We start from the raw sequence: 19,774 nt of genomic DNA, 5'->3' as shown, positions 1-19,774 counted from the left end.
GACGGCGTGTTACAGAGAGTTGTCGAGGAAGAGGTTGCAGATCGTCGTCCACACGCCGTATGTTGAGGCCTTTGGCTGTGTCACCATGTTCATGATCTCCTTGGTGACCATCGAGTAGAGCCATGAGATGATACTGGAGTCCGTCTGGATCCAATGGGCGTCGTCGAGCATCACGATGATGTCCGTCATGCCGTCGATGTGGCTAGAGAGACCGAACTTCATGAAGGTGAGCTCGAAGAACGTACGCCACCGCATGAAGTTGGTTGTGGACATGACAAGGGTGATAGGCACATCAGCGTGGATGTTGATCATGGCGATGGGCGAGGGGCTGTGGTGCAACGACATGGGGAAGAAAGGGGTTGGACAAATTCCCAAATCATCCAGAGGTGGAGGAGCCAGAAGGGCTCGCCATGGAAAACGAGAGGGAACGGAAGAGTTAGAGATTGGATCAAGGTTTGTGTGATACCATGTTCAGAAAGAAGTAGATACAGAATGTACTCGTCGTATTCATTTCAATTATAGGTACATATACAAGTGCAATAGGCTACATGCATGGCTACTCGTGAGTTACAGATTGGTCTACATGCATGGATCATGTAAGTGAGACTAGGCGTAGTGCTGTGAGAACTGGTAACTGATTCTTTTCATTAGATATTGTGGAATTCAAGGAAGTTGTATGCCCTGTAGCTAATAAAACAATGTCGAGGCCTACTTTGTTCATTCTTTATTATACTTTGTTTCTGCATCTTTTTCTGTTCAACTTATTGGCTTCAGAAGTTTATTCTCACAAGGAATCGTCTCCATGTGTTTTTGCTCTTGGTGATGCCCAATGTATCTGTACGTGTACCCTTATATGTTCGATACATAAATGTTATGCAGTGCGAGAAATTTTATGTTATTTCATGGATTGATTTATGCAGACTGATGTGCATACAGGTATGGCAGACAACTTGTAAGTGAGCGTAACACTTGAATAAGCTTCTTTTATTCAGTGAAACCCACGAGGAAGCCATGATGATCAAGTTCATACTGTCACGCACGCACTTTTCGTTCTTGATTTTTTTCTTTTAACCGAGTTCATTTGCCGGTTTTATACACACCAAGAAACACATTGATAGGGCGTCAGGGAGCGCACCTCAAGTACTAGCACCAAATAAGTAAAAATTAAGTGGCAGCGACGGTGATCGAGCAATAGTTGCTTCCTTATGACCATTGTTAGGTGCTATGTCAGATTTCTCAGCTACTGTCCATAAAGCAAATCACACGCATTTAACATATTTTATTGGCCACATGGATCACATCAAACGGATCCTGAACGGCCCACCCAGTTAATATATCAAACGCATTTGGTTTGGCGAAGCTTTTTTACGACGCGACGTGGTGCCTGCAGATCCTTCAGCTGCTGGTAGACTGCACAATGGTAGCCACAAAAGCATGGCCGCAACCGCGCGATCGATGATGGATGGACAGGGCGAACGGGAAAAATGAAGAGCTAGCACACGTGGATAACGAGCTCCTTTTCCATTCCACGTCCGGTGACTGGGAGGAGATGGCGAGGCTCGGTCGAGGCGTCGGTTGTTGCTTGCTGGCTAGCTCACCCGTCTGGTAAAATCGATGGCGTGCACCGTAAGAATTACCCGAAGCATGCGTTCCCACGCCTCCAGGCAAGCATCATGGATGCGAAGGAAAGGGGGTGGGGGCCTGGGGGAGGGGGGGGGGGCTTGTGGCGCAAGCGTTCGGTCGTTCGGTGCCCTTGCCTGAAATGTTTATTTCTTTAACCCCGGGATATGTATCTTGCTTAATCCGCTGGTGAACAAGGCGCAGAAGAAACCAGCGACGATTGATGACTCTGCCGGGTTGCCTTGTTTAGTACCTTGATCGGGCAAATGAGAAACAGTGAAGTCCTATACAAGATGCAGTAGCAGTACTAGTTTATTTGGCGCGGGAATCTTGTGAGGGAAGGATCGCACGCGAGAGATCGATCCGCGATAGCGACGGGACACCGTAAGACTATGCCTTAAGGATTCTGTTCGTAAAGGAATTATTTATTTTAGCGTTTCAATAAAAAAATTTCACGTTTCTTTCACGAAGAGTTTTTTAAATTTATTTCTTTTAGTATGGGATTCTCTCTATTTTCATTTTACAAATATCTTTCAAACAAATTACTACAGATGAGAAAAAATAAAAAAATAGAAAAAAAGAGAATTAGAAAGAAAACGAAATAAAAAGTGATTAATATTCTAAAGATAAGCATGGCAGCGCTCAGGGCGGGGCTCATCGATCGTATGATTGAGGCGCAAGGGAGTCTGGTGCGGCAGGGAGCACCGAAACGGAGAATAGTGTGGGAGGCTTTACCCAAGTGTAAAGCAAGCCGAAGCTGTGCGGGTTACTTCAGCAGCTGGTTGTTCATATACACTGAGTCCACTGACCAGTGACCACACCACGCCAACTGCCTCTTCTTCTCTGCAGCAGCAGCAGTTCTTCACATGCTCGTCGTCACGACCCATGCGGTTTCGCTCTGCTATAGATATGAGATGCTGGAGACGACGGCCAAGGCTCGCCATGGGGGGGCTACGGTCTCTGCTCTCCCCGCTGAGGAGGCTCTGGTGCCGAGTGAACGCAGTGCGGCGCAAGAGTACGTGGTTATACGCACTTCTCCCAGTCCGTTCTTCCGGTTACTTGTTTCTTCTCTTTCTGAAAGATGTTTTCCCGGTTCCTGAATTCTGATGTCTGAACGACAATTCTTTGTGCTGTGTGCAGAGAGAGGAATCTACATCCTGTACGACGACGTGAAGTCGTGCCAATGCGAGGACGTGCACGTGCTCTGGTCGATCCTCGTGGAGTCCCACGGCCTGCCGCCACCGACGCCGACGCTGCCGGTGTTGAGGCTGAAGCGATGAGGGACGATGAACGCGCCGGCACCGCCTGAATAATAGTCGAAGGTCGACATGGCCATGGGAGGTGAAGTAGTAGTGTTTTTCTGAATTCTGATGTACACAATGTTAGTGTGTGTGTCGCCGGCGTGCTGCTCTAGAATCGTCCTGCATTAGCGCCTCTTTTGGAGGCTGATGAGACGAGAGTGGCCTGCGGTAGAGTGTAGCTGCTGCACCGGTGGCTTCATGAGTGCGGTGATGGGCTTCTTGGAGCGCACCCCTCGTTTGATTTCTCGTTTATTCTAGATTGTATTTGCATGCAGTCCTTCAGTTCGTCTCGCGTTGGAAGAGAGCGACAGAAGTAGGCAATTTTCTGAACCTGCTATCACCATTTTTTTGTGTTTTTGTTTATCTTCGCTTTGTGGCGCCTCCAGTTTACACTCATTTCGTACCGACATTTGAGCAGCATACTGAGCCAGACTGCAGGGATATAAACATCCAAAACACACTTATTAGAACTTGCATACTTGGTAGCCGGCCGTCCTCTTAGAACTGTACAAACTCTGTCGACATGGGCCAGTCCAGACCTGGAGAACTTGCGCTGGCCTCACAATGTTGGGCCGGCCCAACTTGCGAAACTACATGACAGGCCTTCGACCCTGCTAAGCCGGCGAGACAAAACCCAATGCCCAGCCCAATGGCAAAGGGTGATTGATCCAAGTGATCTTGTTGACACGGCAGAGGACGATCGATCGAGCGCGACCGATCGCATAGGCGAACGAGGATGGACAGCATATCACAGCGAAAATCCATAGCATTTTGGAGCTAACCAATGGTACCAGCTTGACAGTTACGAACGGGTAAAACGCACCCACAGGGGCTGCCACGGTGAGCCATCTCCAACTCGGACCTAACATCTCTCTGCATCGTTTACACCGCCGCGCCGAACCGAAGACCAGGCCAGCACAGCACGAGGCCGGCACCGCAGAGTTGTGCCCGTGTGCCACGCGCGCGCCGCTCCGCCAACGCAGCGACAGGCCAAGCACCAACGCCAGCCGGCACCGGCGCCGCAAACCACCCTCATCTCACGGTGAACCACCCACGCCAATCATTGTGAACAACCCGACCGCATTGCTCATTCATCGAATCGACAGCGGCAACAAGTCGGTAGCAGCTTCTTGCCGCTGCTTTCTCAGCTCCTCGCCTCCCGATCCACAGAAGCTAGCGAGAGATGGCAGGACAGATGAAGGCCAAGATCCTCGTCGTGGTCGTCGCCTTGTCTCTGGTCGGCACGGCTTCTGCAGCCGACGCGCCCGCCCCGGCTCCCACGTCCGGCGCCACAGTCGCCGCGCCGGTCTTCGCCGTCGTGTCGGTCGCCGCAGCTGCTTTCGGCTACCTCTTCTGCTAGAAGTGTGCATAGCCCACAAGCTTATTATTATTCGTTTTGAGATTTGTTGCTTCTTGAGTGCGTGGATGTATTCATATATTTCATCTCCTGATTCGAGGATCACTAAATGACAGCCAAGACCACCCGATGCGATCATGCGATTGTCACCGTCTTGGGCTCAGGCCCAACTACGGACTAGGCCGTATTGGGTTGGTGTGGCCCATTCGGATGATTGGCCTGTAAGAGCTAGACGTCGTCCAGGAGAGTAACCAAACATTGAAGAACCAGAAATAGGAACCTAACGGTGAGCTGCAGCTAGACGAGTCCTTAGGGACTTGATCTACCCTTTCCCTATCCTCTCCTCTTCCCTGTACTTCCCAATCCACTCTCTAAGCTTTTAGAACTTTCTCCGAGACTTGTATTGGTTGATTCGACTATTAAACTCCGATTTGAAATTGTTCTTGTGTGTGTTGTGTGGATTTAAGTGCTTAGATCATTCAGGTTGGTAACAACAAATATACTACTTATTTTCATCTGCTAGCTCACGCGGTAGTTGGTTTGAAATTTTCCTGGGTGAAATTGAGCAAGGACAGACTAATGAGATTTTTCATTTCAAACTCAAAAAAAATTTCTGGGTGAAATTGGGCAGTCCCTCTCGACCCGCATCTCGTCGGAGTACTGCTGCTTGAAAATTTCCCTTTCTAGCTAGAGGTTTGTTTCGCATACAAATGTGCTACCTTGTTACAGACCCGAGGGCCATAGACAAGTTTAGAATAACTAAGTTTCTACTACTCACAGATTCTGAGTCTCCTCCTGCGATCAAATACTTTGAGGGCAAGTGATCTTCCGTTTCGTGCTAGTTTTCCCGCCAAGCACATAGGAACGGAAAAGGCTCGGCCCAAGTTCCAGCTCAGTTCCCTTTTCCCAGCCTTCTCACTTCTCAGTCGTTTCTCTCTCTCTCTCTCTCTCTCCAACCCCCTCCCCCACAGCCCCGTCCAGATCCAGATGGGACCTCCACTGCTGCTCCACGCCGCTCTCCTCTGACCCCGCCCTCTCCACCGTCCCCACCGCCGGCGTGATCTCCTCTTTCCCCACTGCCGGTTTGTCCCACCGTCCCCTGCTGCCGTCCACCTGGAGTGCAGAGCAGCCGCCGGTTCCCCGCTCCACCCGCCGCCGCCGTCCGCAGAAGAGCCCCGCCTCCTGGAGTGAAGACCCGCCGCCACCGCACTCCACAGAAGCTGCCGCCTCCGCCTCCGCCGCCGCCGGAAGGAAGACCCGACTCCCTGGACTGAAGCCGTCCAACCCCCACCATCAAACATACATAGGTACGGATTGGGTTGTCCATTTCTTCAGTAGCAGACGATCTAATAGGAGGGGGGGGGGGGATTTGTCTAATACTAATCAACAATGTACAAATGCTAGAGTGATAAGGATTATAGCGCGGGCAGTTCTTGTAGAATCAAAAAGGTATTTGGGCCTCTTTGACTCCTATCTTCGGAGATACTAGAGGTCATACGAGCGGGTTGCTAGATCAAGGCCAGACGATGGCTATCGCCTACGCTTTGGAAAACTGGTGCCATGTGCTCCATTCCACTGCCAAATTGATTTGGGTTGCCAGATACGTGTGCAACACAGAACGTGTCTTTTCTGAAACTACAGAACGAAATGCATGTGGTTATATGAAGTAGCTTCTAAAATGTATGGTTTTCTGAATTGACATAGGAAAATACATGTGATTCTATGGAACAACTTATAAATGCTGTCGTATTCTATGGATGCAACTAATAAATGTAGAATCTTTCACAACAATGTCATGATAATTGTGTCATAATGATGCGGTTGTGGTGGCGGTGAGATAAGGACCAGAAATGGTGCTGGGCTTGATTGACCAAATCACGTGTTTTGGGGGCAAGCCCAATCTTTTTGACTCCCCTCCATGCCCGATGGGGTCTCACATGTGTCCGACTCAAACCCCATTAGATAAACCTAATCGCTCAGCTTAAACCAAATCATCCTCACAACACATCACAATGCTCAAGAGATTCCAAAAAACGACTCTGTTTAGTCCCTTTGCAAGCTGTCTGATGCCTTTTTGCCTTGTTTTTGTGCACTTTAGTCTCTGTGAGTTCCTAGAACTTACCCAAGAATAGACTGCACTTTGTTGCTTGCTTTCTGGTTCATGGATCCATTGCTCTATAGTTTGTGCACATTATTTCTTCTCAGCTAGACAGGCGGTCTTATGCTTATCAATTACTATTGTTTATTTATGCTTTGCATATACTATACAGGTATAACAGGCTTTAACATTATTGGTTATGGATTTATTTCAGACGGGATACACTACATTTGTCTGTTTGGATTTTGCTTCCTTTTAATCTGTCACTATATCTCTTGTCCTTCAATTATGGCAGCTATGGTTGAAGGGTGTGTTGGTCCAAGTGAGCTTCACCTGAAGAAGGAACTCACTGCCTTAAGAAAGGCACGGTTCTTGCGTGATCCTGAAACATGCTCATCCTGGAGGTCCCCTTTAAGTTCTAAATCATTCTTGACAACTTCTGGTGTTATACATCACAATGAGATCAGTGGTAGTTTATCTCAAAAGCATACAGAGCCAGCTGCTGCGCCTCCCAGAAGTGAAAAGAAAAGGAAAAATGTTTATCTCTACAATTGGAGGCATCATTCTAACAAATCCAGTGAAAGTGGGATAAAGTTAGATGCGGATGATAGACAAGCCTCAACAGTATGTAGCCTGGAAAGCCCATGCATTTCTAATGGTATGGACTCTATGAGTGACACATGCCTGGAAGTTCCTGTCAGCATATACAGTGTTCAAGGCTCAAATTCATGCACTCCTGTTAAAAGAACTATTAGAAAGGTGAGGAGGAGTTCATTCTCAAAGAAAGGAGCAATCAGAAATTCAACCGTTTCAAAGTTGCTAGATCTCCATGTAAACTCTGGTGAGCAGTCTGAGGATACTGAGAACTACAACTCAGAGAATCACGAGCAGCTTCAGAAGGGAGGCTATTTTTCTCGCTCTACATCACCGCTATTTGCTGCGTCTGGATGTCTTAGCTCATCGAATCCTTCTAAGCTGTTGAGAGTGTCAAGAAGAGAAGGATCTTCCTTTTCTTGCACTCCGGTCTCCACTAGCTCCTATTACAGGTACAAAGGCAGGAATCCTAGTACTGTAGGTTCATGGGATGGGACAACGGCTGCTTCACTTGATGACGATGGGCTGAACCAACCAGGATTGTTGAGAAGTCAAAGGTGTGGCATTCCTTGCTACTGGTCAAAGAGGAGTAAACACAATGGATCTGAAAGGAGTTGTTCTCCTTCACTTTCTGATACACTTAGAAGAAAAGGCAGCAGCCTTTTATGTGGGAGTCAGACAATGCATAGAAGGAAGAAATCATCTGGCTCCAATAAATTTGGATATCTTAAAAAATCTTCCCAAGGTGTGCCACTGTTGGGTGATAGTAGTCATTTTGCTTATTCATCATTTGATTCAGCAAGTGATGAAGTCTCAACCATCTTTGGAGAAATAGATCTGGAAGCTTTGAGTCGTTTGGATGGTAGAAGGTGGTCAAGTTGTAAAAGCCAGGATGGGATTGCACTGTCTGTGAGTGGAGCTGATCATGTAGTTTCAGACCACAGAAGCTTGAGCCAGAAATATCGACCAAGGTCATTTCATGAAATTGTTGGTCAAAATTTTGTAGTACAATCACTTAGTAACGCCATAATAAGGGAGAGAATAGCCCCAGCATATCTGTTCCATGGGCCACGTGGGACAGGAAAAACATCTGCCGCAAGAATATTTTCAGCAGCTTTAAGTTGTGCTGCCATTGGAGAGAGCAAACCCTGTGGAATTTGTACAGAGTGTAGTGACTTTTTCACTGGAAATGGAATTAATCTAATTGAGGTTGATGCTAGCAACAGAAAAGGTATAAACAGAATTAGGCACTTGATTGAAAATATACCACCGTCTGCAACTTCTTCACGATACAAAGTATTTGTTGTTGATGAATGCCATATGGTATCTTCTAAAGTCTGGTCAGCATTTATGAAATTTCTTGATGAACCATTACCTCGTGTTGTCTTCATATTTATAACAATAGACCCTGAAAATCTCCCTCGTTCTGTCATATCACGTTGTCAGAAATACATGTTCGCCAAGATCAAAGACATTGACATAGTCTGCCGGTTGAGAAAAATTTCTGTGAAGGAAAACCTTGATGTTGAATTGGCCGCTTTAGATTTAATAGCACTAAATTCAGATGGATCGTTGAGAGATGCAGAGACAATGTTAGATCAGCTGTGTTTACTAGGGAAGAAGATAACACCATCACTTGTAAATGATCTGGTGAGTTATTTTTCAGATCGTTGGATATTTTTGTCCTTTTGAAGCTATCGATAGTGCTCTATTGTGTTTATATATGTTAGTTTCACTGAAGTTTTCTTTGGGACTTGCACATGTCTAAATGGAAACATGATAAGTTTATCCTGTTTGATGAACAGACAATAACATGCCGATTACCATACGGCATGTAGATATATGCTGAATAGATTTGTTTTCATTCAGGCTTTACTCAATGTCTTGCCTTTTTTTTCCCTCACAGGTTCATGAGCTTTAGCTTTCTGTTTTCTCTGGCATGAACATTCACAAACTCTTTCAGTCAGGCTTCTTTACTCAATGTCTTGCCTTTTTTTCCTCACAGGTTCTTGAGCTTTAGCTTTCTGTTTTCTCTGGCATGAACATTCACAAACTCTTTAGATTAGACTGTTAGAATGTTCTCTTTTTTGGTCAATTGCCGTACTTTTTTTCTTTTTAACAATGAATGAGGCGACCTCAGTTATCTAACTATGTTGTGTTTCTTGCTTGCCATACCAAATTGCAAAAGGATGTTTGCATATAATAATGTTGCGATTGTCTTCAGGGGTTAACATCTGTAATTTATTCATTAATGGAAATCAGAATTCAAAGATTCCGCATAGGTCCGTAGCAAATTGAAAGTCAGAATGGCAATGCCATAATCGAAACCGTCTAGCAGCTTGAACTTCTTGTTCTGTTATTCAAATCATTATGATACATGAATATGTTCTTTTTTTTGCTCGTTTTTCAATTTTAGAATTGTTGCGCTATTCAAATTAGTCACACAAACTTTAAACTTTGTTTATAGGTTGGGGTTGTATCCGAGGAGAAACTCCTTGACCTTTTGGAGATAGCCATGTCATCAGACACTGCCGAAACAGTCAAAAGGTCGAGAGAGCTGATGGATTCTGGTGTTGATCCAATGGCATTAATGTCACAATTAGCTGGGCTCATAATGGATATCATTGCTGGGACCTATAGATTAGCGGACCCTACTTGCAGTGGAGATGGAATTGGTGGTCGAAATAGTGAGTCTTCTTAATTTACTGATGCAATCCTTTCAAAGCAATATTTTTGAGTTATTGCTGTCCATTGTTTACTTATGCAGACATTCATTCAGTATCATCATGCTTTCTTATACTTGTGCATTACTTTTTTTGGAGTTATTTAATAAGGAAAACAGTAGAGGAAGGCCCTACTGTGGTATTTATATATTATATAGAAAGAAAAGTAGCACACTGTACTTATGATTCTAATGCCTGTCAGATATTGATGACTTCTTTTTAGAATCAAAATATTTATTAGCAACTTCGTTGATCTTTTGATATTGCACTAGCAATACTATATTATATAGAAAGAAAAGGTAGCGCACTGTACTTATGATTCTAATGCCTGTCGGATATTGATGAATTCTTTTTAGAATCAAAATATTTACTAGCAACTTTGTTGATCTTTTGAAATTGCACTAGTAATACTATGCATACAAGTAAATGTAATTGTCAGACAAAGTAAAATGATACATTCAACTCAGCTTCACTATTATCTTGTTTGGTTGCAACCGTAAACATTGAAACTAAGTTAATGAATTTTGATGTTTTGGAATCTGTATAAAGAAATAAGAAATGAAATGAGCTATAGGCTGATGTGCACACTAAGCATATATTGTCATGAGCATACTTTAGATGACTCTGAACCCATGCAGCGTGACCATGCCAATGCCCGGTAGCCGCACCACAAGGGCAGGGATAGGATAGATTCTAGGAACCTTTATATATTTCTTGCTTAATGAAAACGGATACAATCTCCATCTAGATATAGATGAGATGACTTGACCTTTAAGAAACCTATATAAAAAATTAAGGAAATAGATAACAACTTAATGTGATCTAATCTAATCTCTAAGGTAACAAACCACCCTGGGTCCTGGATCCTCAAACGATGTGTTCATCTACTCGGGGGTTATATCCGAATTCTGAAGTTCTGACACATTTTTGCCTTCTATAGTAACTGATGCTGAGTTGGAAAGATTACAACAAGCATTGAGGATTCTTTCTGATGCTGAAAAACAAATAAGACTTTCAAGTGAGCGTTCGACATGGTTCACGGCAGCTTTACTTCAGCTTGGTTCTGGTCATAATTCAGAAATAACCCAATCAAGAAGCAGCAGTAAGCAAAGCGCTAAAGCAACCAGTGAAACTGTGATGGAAGCAGTGAGAGAATCCTCTGCTAGCAGGACTACATTTCATCCTTTATTCACTTTTCGCGATTCAAAGAAAACATTGGATCTCAAAACAACCAGTGGGCACTCCAGTCCTCGGGGCCTTGCTTCATTATCTTCCAGGATGAGACCCAATGACAACGTGATTTATGGAGAGTGTAGGTCTGTTGATAGAGCATTACTGGATTCTGCTCAAACAAGTATTTCTTCTGAGCAAAGGCCTATGAATAGTGGAATCTCTGATAACCTTACCCGAATTTGGAAGAAATGCATAGAAAACTGCCACTCCAAGACATTGCGGCAGCTGCTCTATGATCATGGCAAACTTGCATCTCTCAAAGAATGTGAAGGTAAACCTGTACAGTGTTCTCATTCTTGTACCTGCTCATTTTAATGCTTTTAGGCCTTCCATGGCAAGCTTTAGGCCCTACCTCTGGATTAGAGCTGGAGCTTCCTGACCATGTAGGGTAGCTCAGCTCCACTGCATGACTGTAAGCTTTGATTGATGACCTAAAGCTCGAGTCGGATAATAGGTTTTGCATTCCAACTTTACAACATGCTAAAAAGTAAAAATTAAGGGTAACTAAGTTGCCCCAAAAGTTGAACAAAGTTGCATTAGATCTGTCGCTTGTAGTCCCAACTTCATGATGAAATAAATGCAATCATCAGATTTGTGATGGATATGAATTCAGGTTCCAACTTCTTGATTGGAGCCATAATTTCATAGCTTTAGCTTCAAAATAGGATAGCGCTATAGCTTGGCCAAACAGATGCTGTCATTAACTATAATTGGTTGATTTGGTAAATACCACATCCAAATTAGGTGAAAGATGCAGAACACATTAATCATATTGACTGGTGTTTAATTGTTGCACATGCCAATATAATTCATGAAATTCATGCACGTGTCATTTGTTTGATCGAACTAGAAAATGTAATGCTTCAAACATGGGGCTGGAAAGTTAGTCCACCTAATTGTTTGTTGAAGAATCGAATTGAGTTCTACGTTTTAAATCCAGGAAAGCAGATATTGTAGGAAGCAAAGCAGTTTAGGGCTATTCAATGTCTCTAAGTTACTAAATTAACTTTCTGAACCTTTTTCTGAAGAAATCTCTATTTGGTAATAACTTTAGGTGTAGGTCCCTTGAAGCTTTCACATTCTACTAGCTTAGGTCCAAAGTCGGCATTCTTAGTTACTGGCAGTGCAACCAACAATAGTGACCCGTGGATTAACAGATTCAGCATATTTGATGCTTAATTGTGACCAAACCTGAAAGTTGTGCATTGAAAGGATTCTTGTGACCAACAAGAGAGTTTTCCTCCTTTTGTTTTTCCTTATATGTGCTTTTCCTAGTGCACAAGCTATTCATCCGCCCAAACTAGATTTTGATAAACTTCATTTTCAGGCACCATTGTTGCTTTCATAGCATTCGAGGACAACAATATAAAGTTTCGAGCCCAAAGATTTGTTAGCAGCATCAGAAATTCAATGGAAACTGTACTGAAATGCAATTTGGAAGTCAGGATTGGTTTAATGCAAGAATTTCTTGCCGGAGGACGAAAGCATGATAACTACCCGGATGAAACAGTTGAGTCTGATGTCTTGAGTTACTCAGCAAACAGTGAACGACTAAAGGGAGTTCTGAACCCATCAAGAAATTTAGATTATTCTGAAGAGATTGGTAAAAAAACGGAGCAATATAGCAGTACTTCAGCTGCCGGTGGTGGACTGCGGTCAAACAATGTTCCCATGATCATCTCTGATGGAAATTCAGGAATACATAGAATAAGAGGGCAGGTGGTCTCTGTGGAACAGTCGAAGACTGCAGCTCTTGATGAGCAAAGGTTAGAGAGCGCATGGCTCCAGGCTGTTGAGAAACACACACATGGTATGTTAAATCAAGCAAGACCTGCGAGAAATCAAGTGCTTCCACAAGCTGGTAGTCACCACCACGGGAGCTCCTCAATGCCCAGGCCCACGCCCACCATTGTTCCCTCAATGCATGTTGACAAGAATCTGACTAATGAAATGAAAGCCTTAAAGATCAGTGACAGTCATGGTCCCCCCAAAAGCCAGAATGTACAAATGGAGAATGGTTATGCTATTTCACCAAGTCTCTTGCACAGAAACAACCATTTGGCGAATTGTGACAATGAGAGTGTGTAAGTAACAGATTTACTTTTTTTGACCTACATGAAACCAGCATTATTTTGTGATATTGTCTTTAAAAAATTGGCAGTGCTACTAGAAACAATAAACAGCTGCATTTTACCTGTAGAGAAGAAAATGTAGCTGCGTATTACTTACAAATGGCAGCATGCTAACAAAATTTCTTATTTTCTAGTCAAATTAAATGATGAAACTTTTGAAAGTGGCATTGAAACATGTATAAATCCTTGCATTAGACAACTCCATCAGTCCATTATTCTGCCAATTTGGAGTATGGATTGCTATATTGATTTATGCTTATTATTCACTTGAGCTAGATTAGAAATGCTACTTTTCTAACTTATGTACTTTTCTGTGCCTCACCGTTCACAACTTTTTGTGCCTTTCCTCCTTTCTAGGATTTCAGACTTGTAATGCTCACTATTTGCATGCCTAATTTACAGGGTTTCTGAGTCCGGAGCATCAGGTTGTCACGGGCTCTTCCCCTGCTGGAAAACTGAAAAATCGAAAAGAAGAAAGGTAAATCTGAAATGCGCACGTATTGAGATGTTTCTTTTAGCTAACCTCACGTCATCTCATTTGATTCCTGTTTTGTAAAACAGGGAAAAGGACAGATACGGTTGAGGTCCTCTTGAATTGGCAGTTGATGATAAAGGGAATATTGTCCCTGGGCTGCTGAAAACGGTTGAGAAAATGCCGTGCCTCACAAAGCCGCATTGCTTCATTCTCTCTAGAGGATTTATGATGACCAAATCACTATACTTTCCTTGCATCTGTGATTCTGCTCTGAGAATTCGGCATTTTCGACGCACGAACTCAGCAAGGGTCATCAAAGTTGGATATTCAGCGGAAATGTTGACGGGCATGCGGATTTTAACAAATCAATCTGATTCATTTATGTTTCTTGTACAGACATTTGGATGTGTAGTCCCTTTCCAAGTCGCAGGGCCGAGGCGCTCGGCGCAGTTAGCAAACATGCATTAGTACTTTATTTTTTGTGCATTATCTTTGGTACTTTATTTGACAGCATCCGAGTTTACCTTTCATTTGTTATTCTACCAACCCTTTTTGTTAGACAAATGGAAGACCTTATGTCGTTGACTTGTGATTTTATTATCAAATTTGTACAAGAACTGGCAGCTCCTGCATTTATACAGATTTATCGCTTTCGTATAGTTAAAGCTCATTTTACACCCTTCAACTATCTTTCGTGTTTGCTTTTCAACCTTCAATTCCAACACTAGACATCCCCTCACCCGCACACCCATTTGAAGGCGGTCCAGCTCGTTGTCTAGCTCGCGCTCCAGACGACCGTGTCGCCCTGCGAACTCGGATCCTCGGGAGTTTATGATTAGGCTTAGCCCCTCGGAGCACTTAGGAAATTAGCAAATGTATAGACTCACTGGATTACTTCATATATAGCTGAGTACACAGGTTGATCGAGAGTACATGAACCAAGATACATACACTCTCAACCGGCAAATGTGTACGCCAACCGATGACAACATACCCAACAACACCACGTGAAAATTTGAAAAATGCTGGTAAAAGGAACGATCAACTGATATATGTATACTCCGGGGCGGCAGTGAGCGCAGCTGAGCCTGCGCAGCTGGAGTCGACGCACGCAGATCAGCAGAAGAGGTACCCAACCGCGGCCGCGGCGAGCGTGCCGACAGCGAACGCCGGGGCGGCCGCGGCGGCTCCGGAGGAGGGGCCGGGACCGGGAGCCGGCGCCTCGGCCGCGGTGGCCACGCCGACAAACGACGAGGCCACGACGGCGACGGTGGCGGCCGCGGCGAGGATCCTGAGCTTGAGGGTGGCCGCCATTTCGCTAGCTAGCTTCTCGGGTTGGTGCTCGAGGAATTGTTTTGTGGGGAGGGCAGGAACAGCAAGAAGCTAGCGAGCTTTGTGTGTTGGGGATGGGAGGAAGAGAAGGGGAGGCTGTGCATATATATAGCTGGGGGTGGAGCCTTGTTTAGGCAGAGGCTAGCCTTGGAAACAAGGATTCTTGGCTGGAGTTCCACAGGCTGGCCTTGGGCTGTTTTAATTTTAGGCTTGCTATACGACTAGCTGCCTGCGTGGCCGGCCGGTTTCTGAATGAAAATGATCATTTCTTGGTTTGTTGTGCCGGGACGAACTAACTACATGTGCACCCGCGGATCCGCCAACTGGTGCAATTATCATCGACGATTCGATGCCGCCATTGTTAATTGTCAGGCGCCTTGTTGCTCGAATATCGCAAGAAATTCGTTGCCAAACGTTGGTTCCGGAGCTTGTTCGCTTGTTTAGATTATGTTTGGTTGAGTTTCATTTTCTAATTCTACATCAGATTTTAAGATTATAAGTTAAAATAAAATGTTTTAAGTATTAATTTTTAATTTAAAATAGAAACAAGATGATTCATCTAAATATACTTGATGTAATTATAGTTCTAACTTTATAAATTACTAAAGTTAGAAATAACTAGCTTTAATAAATTTTAAAACTAAAGCCCTACCAAACATGTTCTGTGATGTTACGAAAAAGTCCAATTCAGAGCACAGCAATAATATGGTCGAATCAAAATTTACAACATGCCTAGCCCAATTCACACCTCAGAACTTGTGCTCACGGCGCTACCTCGTCTGCCTGCGCCCATATCTCTCGCAGCGGCGTCGCGCCGTTGCAACTGTGGCCCCTGGCGCCCTGCTAGCTCCGCTGCAGACTGCGGTTCATCGCGGCCCCGCTTCATGCTTTGCTTCCGGCTGCTGCTCGATCCGCGCGCGACGCGACACAAAGACCCAGCGCTGTTTCCCGCCCTCTTGAGTCATCGTGCTGCCGACGCCGACGCCGACGCCGACGCTGACGCGCCGTGCGCTGCGCCCCTTCCACAGCCAGGAGCTGGCCGTGCCGTACGCACGTTCCCCGGCTCGGTCCTCTCCTCGCGCGCTCCCGTCACGACTCGTGTCTGTCTACATATCGTTACGGTGACGCCCTCGCGTCGTCCGATCCGGATTCATACGCACGTACGCACGTACCTGTTCGTTTCAGGAAAAAAAAAACTACCTGGGTGGCCAGAGCTAACTGGGGCTTGCTGGAAGTATTGCACCGTTGGGCTGGAGCTGGAGTATCATGCACGTTCGTGTAAGTGACCCAAATATATCAAACCTAATTACTACTATAGAAACCTCTTTCCCTATTGATTTTAAAACCGACAATAAACAACGAGCATTGATAGTCTGTCGGCTCGATGGATCGACAGTGAAAAGGTTATCATTGTCGGTTGAAGGATTTGGCCGGTAGTGATACTTAAGGCATCACTGTCGGTTGAAGTCTTCGGCCGGTATTGATTCACTGGAATCACTACCGGCTAAAGGTTTCAGCCGGCAGTGTTTTCCCTCTCCTCCCCCCTCGGTCCTCCCTCTTTGTACTACCTCTCTCTCTCCTCAATCTCTTCGTCTCTCTCAATATATACATACAATAATACATATATTTACGGTAAATCAATAATAAAATCATCTTCATTAATAAATAGTAATGAACACATATTAAGTGTCAGGTATTGACAAACGCACATATATACATAATAGTTCTCACAGATCACCTGTAAAAAGTCGGTCAAGTTGATCCAGTCTAGTATCCCTCTACCTCTCTCGCGATGAGCACCGTGTCTCCGCACTGACGACTGATGGCGTGTGTACATCCGGGGACTTCGGTGGGTCGATGGTGGTAGAGCGGAGGACCCGACCATACCTAATAGACCACAGCGCCACCTATGCTCCAGGCTTACCTACGTGTCAAAGACATCGAAGTCCTGAATGCCTCTATGGTTTGAGCCTTCGGCCTCCTCCGCGGCACACTGACAAGCTACCCTCTCGTCCTCTTCCTCCTAGGCACATTTACTGACCGCTGCTTCTTACTCCTCCTTCGCATCATCGCTGGAAGGCCATTCTATCGAATAGTCATCTGACGATACCAACTTCGCATCATACAAAGTAAATCATATCATTCATTAATAAATAGTAATTAATATCATTTATCAATATTGTGTCAATTGGTTAAATATAATACATTGTCAAGCCCCTTTGTGGCCTTTCTTCTTATCGAATACTCTCTACTAGAAGGTACGATGTCATCTAAAGGTCTCTCACACCTAGACAACATGATCAGTTCATGAAACTAGCCATTTGGATTGATAACATATTACAAGAAGAACCCGGTCATCTGTTCTTGAAGGACATGTATTTCTATATGTTGTAACACACTTGTTTGTAGTTTGGAGCGTTGCATTTGAAGAATCGAAAGAATTAGTCCTTAAACACGTGTAGAAATAGAAAAGAAGATATCGATATGTTATTTCATACCTCAAGATCATTGAATCTAACAACATCTCCGTCCAGGCTGAATGCGTGCATGAAAGTAAGAATATAAAACGCAAGAGAATGTTGTCAGGTGGCTACCTTATACACTTCAAGAGGAAATGATTCGTCAATGAAATGAATTGAACATTTTTATTCAGTAGGAAATGCAAGACATGAATATGGATTGTGTACCAAAAAGTCGGTTTTTACATTATACTGCTTCCTGAATGGAAATGTATAATACTCTTTTTACGGTATCTTATGTACGCCATGTACGTGAATATGAATACTAATTAAATTTAGATGCAATCATCGAGAAGATTAAATGATCAAGTTAACTTATTTAGCATATCGATGAGGTGTTGGTAAGTCGTCTTATCTCTCTTTTGTGAGTCCAAGACAATGATTGTCGGAGAGTGAACTCCTGTCGCAGGGATCCCGAGAGACCCCTTTTTAGAGATTCGGCCGGAGGGATGATCCTGGAAAAGCTTGTGTGGGAAATAAGCGGGAACGGAAATAAATGCGATGGCTAGTGGGAGACGATCACCCTAATGCAAGGAAAAGTGGGTACGCCGGGTTTTAGACAGGTTCGGGCCGCACGGAGGCGTAACACCCTACTCCTGTATGAGCGATATATTTATCCTTGAAGGGGATTCTTCAAGGAGGTATCTGGTTCTAAGGGGAGAACTGTTTACAAAGAGCTTGAGGCTCTTATGTTCTAGCTTAACTTGAGCTGGTTTGAGTGTCTGTCGATCTATCTTTGGCCTGGTTCGCCGGAGATTGTTGGTTGTCTGGTCTCTTGGTCGTCTTGTGGTCGGGGGCTGTTGCTCTCTTTCTTTTAGTGTTCTCCATCCTTTCCTTTTATAGGCGCGTCGACCTCAACATATCCTGAATGGGAAAGAGGGGACGCGAATGCCAAGGTGCCACGGAGAAAAAGGCGTAATCATTTCATCTTGGCGAAGTGACAGGGGCGGTGGAGAAATGCGGCGCGCATTCGACCACCAGCCGCTGCGGAAGCCTCTGGGCGCCATAAAAGGGGCCCACCGGGCAGCCTCAGAGGTGCCCGGTGCGCCCACCCCGTCTTGTCCTTCTGACAGGGCGGGGTGGCTGACGGAGCGCTTTGATCCTGGCAACGTTATCCCGAGGCACCCGGATGAAACGGGACGGGACCCGTGCATTTAATGGACCCACGCCTCCCCCCCCTGCCAGTACATGGTAGGGTCTGACACTGGGGCGTGGGCAGCTGAGAATGTCAGGATGTCAGGATGTCAGGCCGCGCGTGCCTATTAAATGCGGCATTGGGCCTTTGACTGGATGACACCCTGACGACGGGACCCTTTGGGTCGTCGAATGATCTTGCGCGAACCTTCGGGGCACCGAGTCCTCGGGGGCCGCCACGTGCAGCCCCGAGCACTCTCTCCCGAGCACTTCGGTGGGACCTTCGGGGCACCGAGTCCTCGGGGGCCGCCACGTGCAGCCCCGAGCACTCTCTCCCGAGCACTTCAGTGGGACCTTCGGGGAACCGAGTCCTCGGGGGCCGCCACGTGCAGCCCCGAGCACTCTCTCCCGAGCACTTCGGTGGGACCTTTGGGGAACCGAGTCCTCGGGGGCTGCCACGTGCAGCCCCGAGCACTCTCTCCCGAGCACTTCGGTGGGACCTTCGGGGAACCGAGTCCTCGGGGGCTGCCACGTGCAGCCCCGAGCACTCTCTCCCGAGCACTTCGGTGGGACCTTCGGGGAACCGAGTCCTCGGGGGGCTGGCGCGTGCAGCCCCGAGCACTCTCTCCCGAGCATCTGCGGATCATCGGGGAACTAGGGTGCTCGGGAACCAGAGGCGGCGGCCCCAAACACCTTCTCCCGGGACTTAGCGTCTTCCTACCTTGCAGGGTGGTGACATGTGGCGGATGGCCGGCCGGGTCTCGGGACTTAGGGACCCCTGGTTCTGAATACACCGACAGTAGCCCCCGGGCCCGTTGGTAGCCGACGGGATGGAGACTACGAATGGGCCCTTCGTCGCGACCGAGGCCGAGGCTGGTGCGGACGCCATGTGGCAAACTCTTGAGAGATGGCCCTTGCGGAAAAAATGAGTAGACGCGTGTCCTCACAACTTCCGAAGGGTATGATGACCATATGGGCGGCACGCGCGGTTGCCGCGCAGATCGAGGAAAATACGCCTGGCAGCCGCTGACATCGCGCGATCGGCGGGGGATTCGCCTGGCAGTTGCGTCGATCGAGGCGACACTTCGCCGAGCGAACCGTCTTGGGCGGCAGTTTTTGAATTTTGAGCTATAAAAAGGAGGAATGGATCGGACCGTTCCCCTTTTTTACGCTCTCTCGCACTTGCGCTCCTGCCTTCTTTGTGCTCCGAAGCCCTCAGGAAACTCCCAGGCAACCGGAGCATTCTCCATTCTCTC

General features: G+C 45.9%; 2 protein-coding genes across 3 annotated transcripts; both read left to right on the top strand.

The window, feature by feature from the left end:
* Positions 1-2,395: 2,395 nt before the first annotated feature.
* LOC133910112 (uncharacterized) lies at positions 2,396-3,284 on the top strand. Its single transcript, XM_062352630.1, has 2 exons — positions 2,396-2,635; positions 2,761-3,284. The coding sequence occupies exons 1-2, from the start codon at positions 2,506-2,508 to the stop codon at positions 2,898-2,900; spliced, it is 270 nt and encodes an 89-aa protein (XP_062208614.1). The 5' UTR covers positions 2,396-2,505; the 3' UTR covers positions 2,901-3,284.
* Positions 3,285-5,049: 1,765 nt separating this feature from the next.
* LOC133908876 (protein STICHEL-like) lies at positions 5,050-14,150 on the top strand. Of its 2 annotated transcripts, none has more exons than XM_062351081.1 (7): positions 5,050-5,585; positions 6,672-8,620; positions 9,438-9,657; positions 10,634-11,197; positions 12,254-13,010; positions 13,461-13,536; positions 13,620-14,150. In XM_062351081.1, exons 2-7 carry the CDS (start codon positions 6,674-6,676, stop codon positions 13,650-13,652), a joined length of 3,597 nt encoding a protein of 1,198 aa, XP_062207065.1. In that variant the 5' UTR covers positions 5,050-5,585; positions 6,672-6,673; the 3' UTR covers positions 13,653-14,150. The 2 variants fall into 2 exon arrangements, with proteins under 2 accessions (XP_062207065.1, XP_062207064.1); XM_062351080.1 differs by having other exon boundaries at positions 6,591-8,620.
* Positions 14,151-19,774: the final 5,624 nt, after the last annotated feature.

This window comes from Phragmites australis, chromosome 2 (genome assembly GCF_958298935.1).
Source record: "Phragmites australis chromosome 2, lpPhrAust1.1, whole genome shotgun sequence".
Classification (NCBI taxonomy): Eukaryota; Viridiplantae; Streptophyta; class Magnoliopsida; order Poales; family Poaceae; genus Phragmites; species Phragmites australis.
Note: the sequence above shows the minus strand (reverse complement) of the source record. Positions and strands in the feature narration are given on the sequence as shown.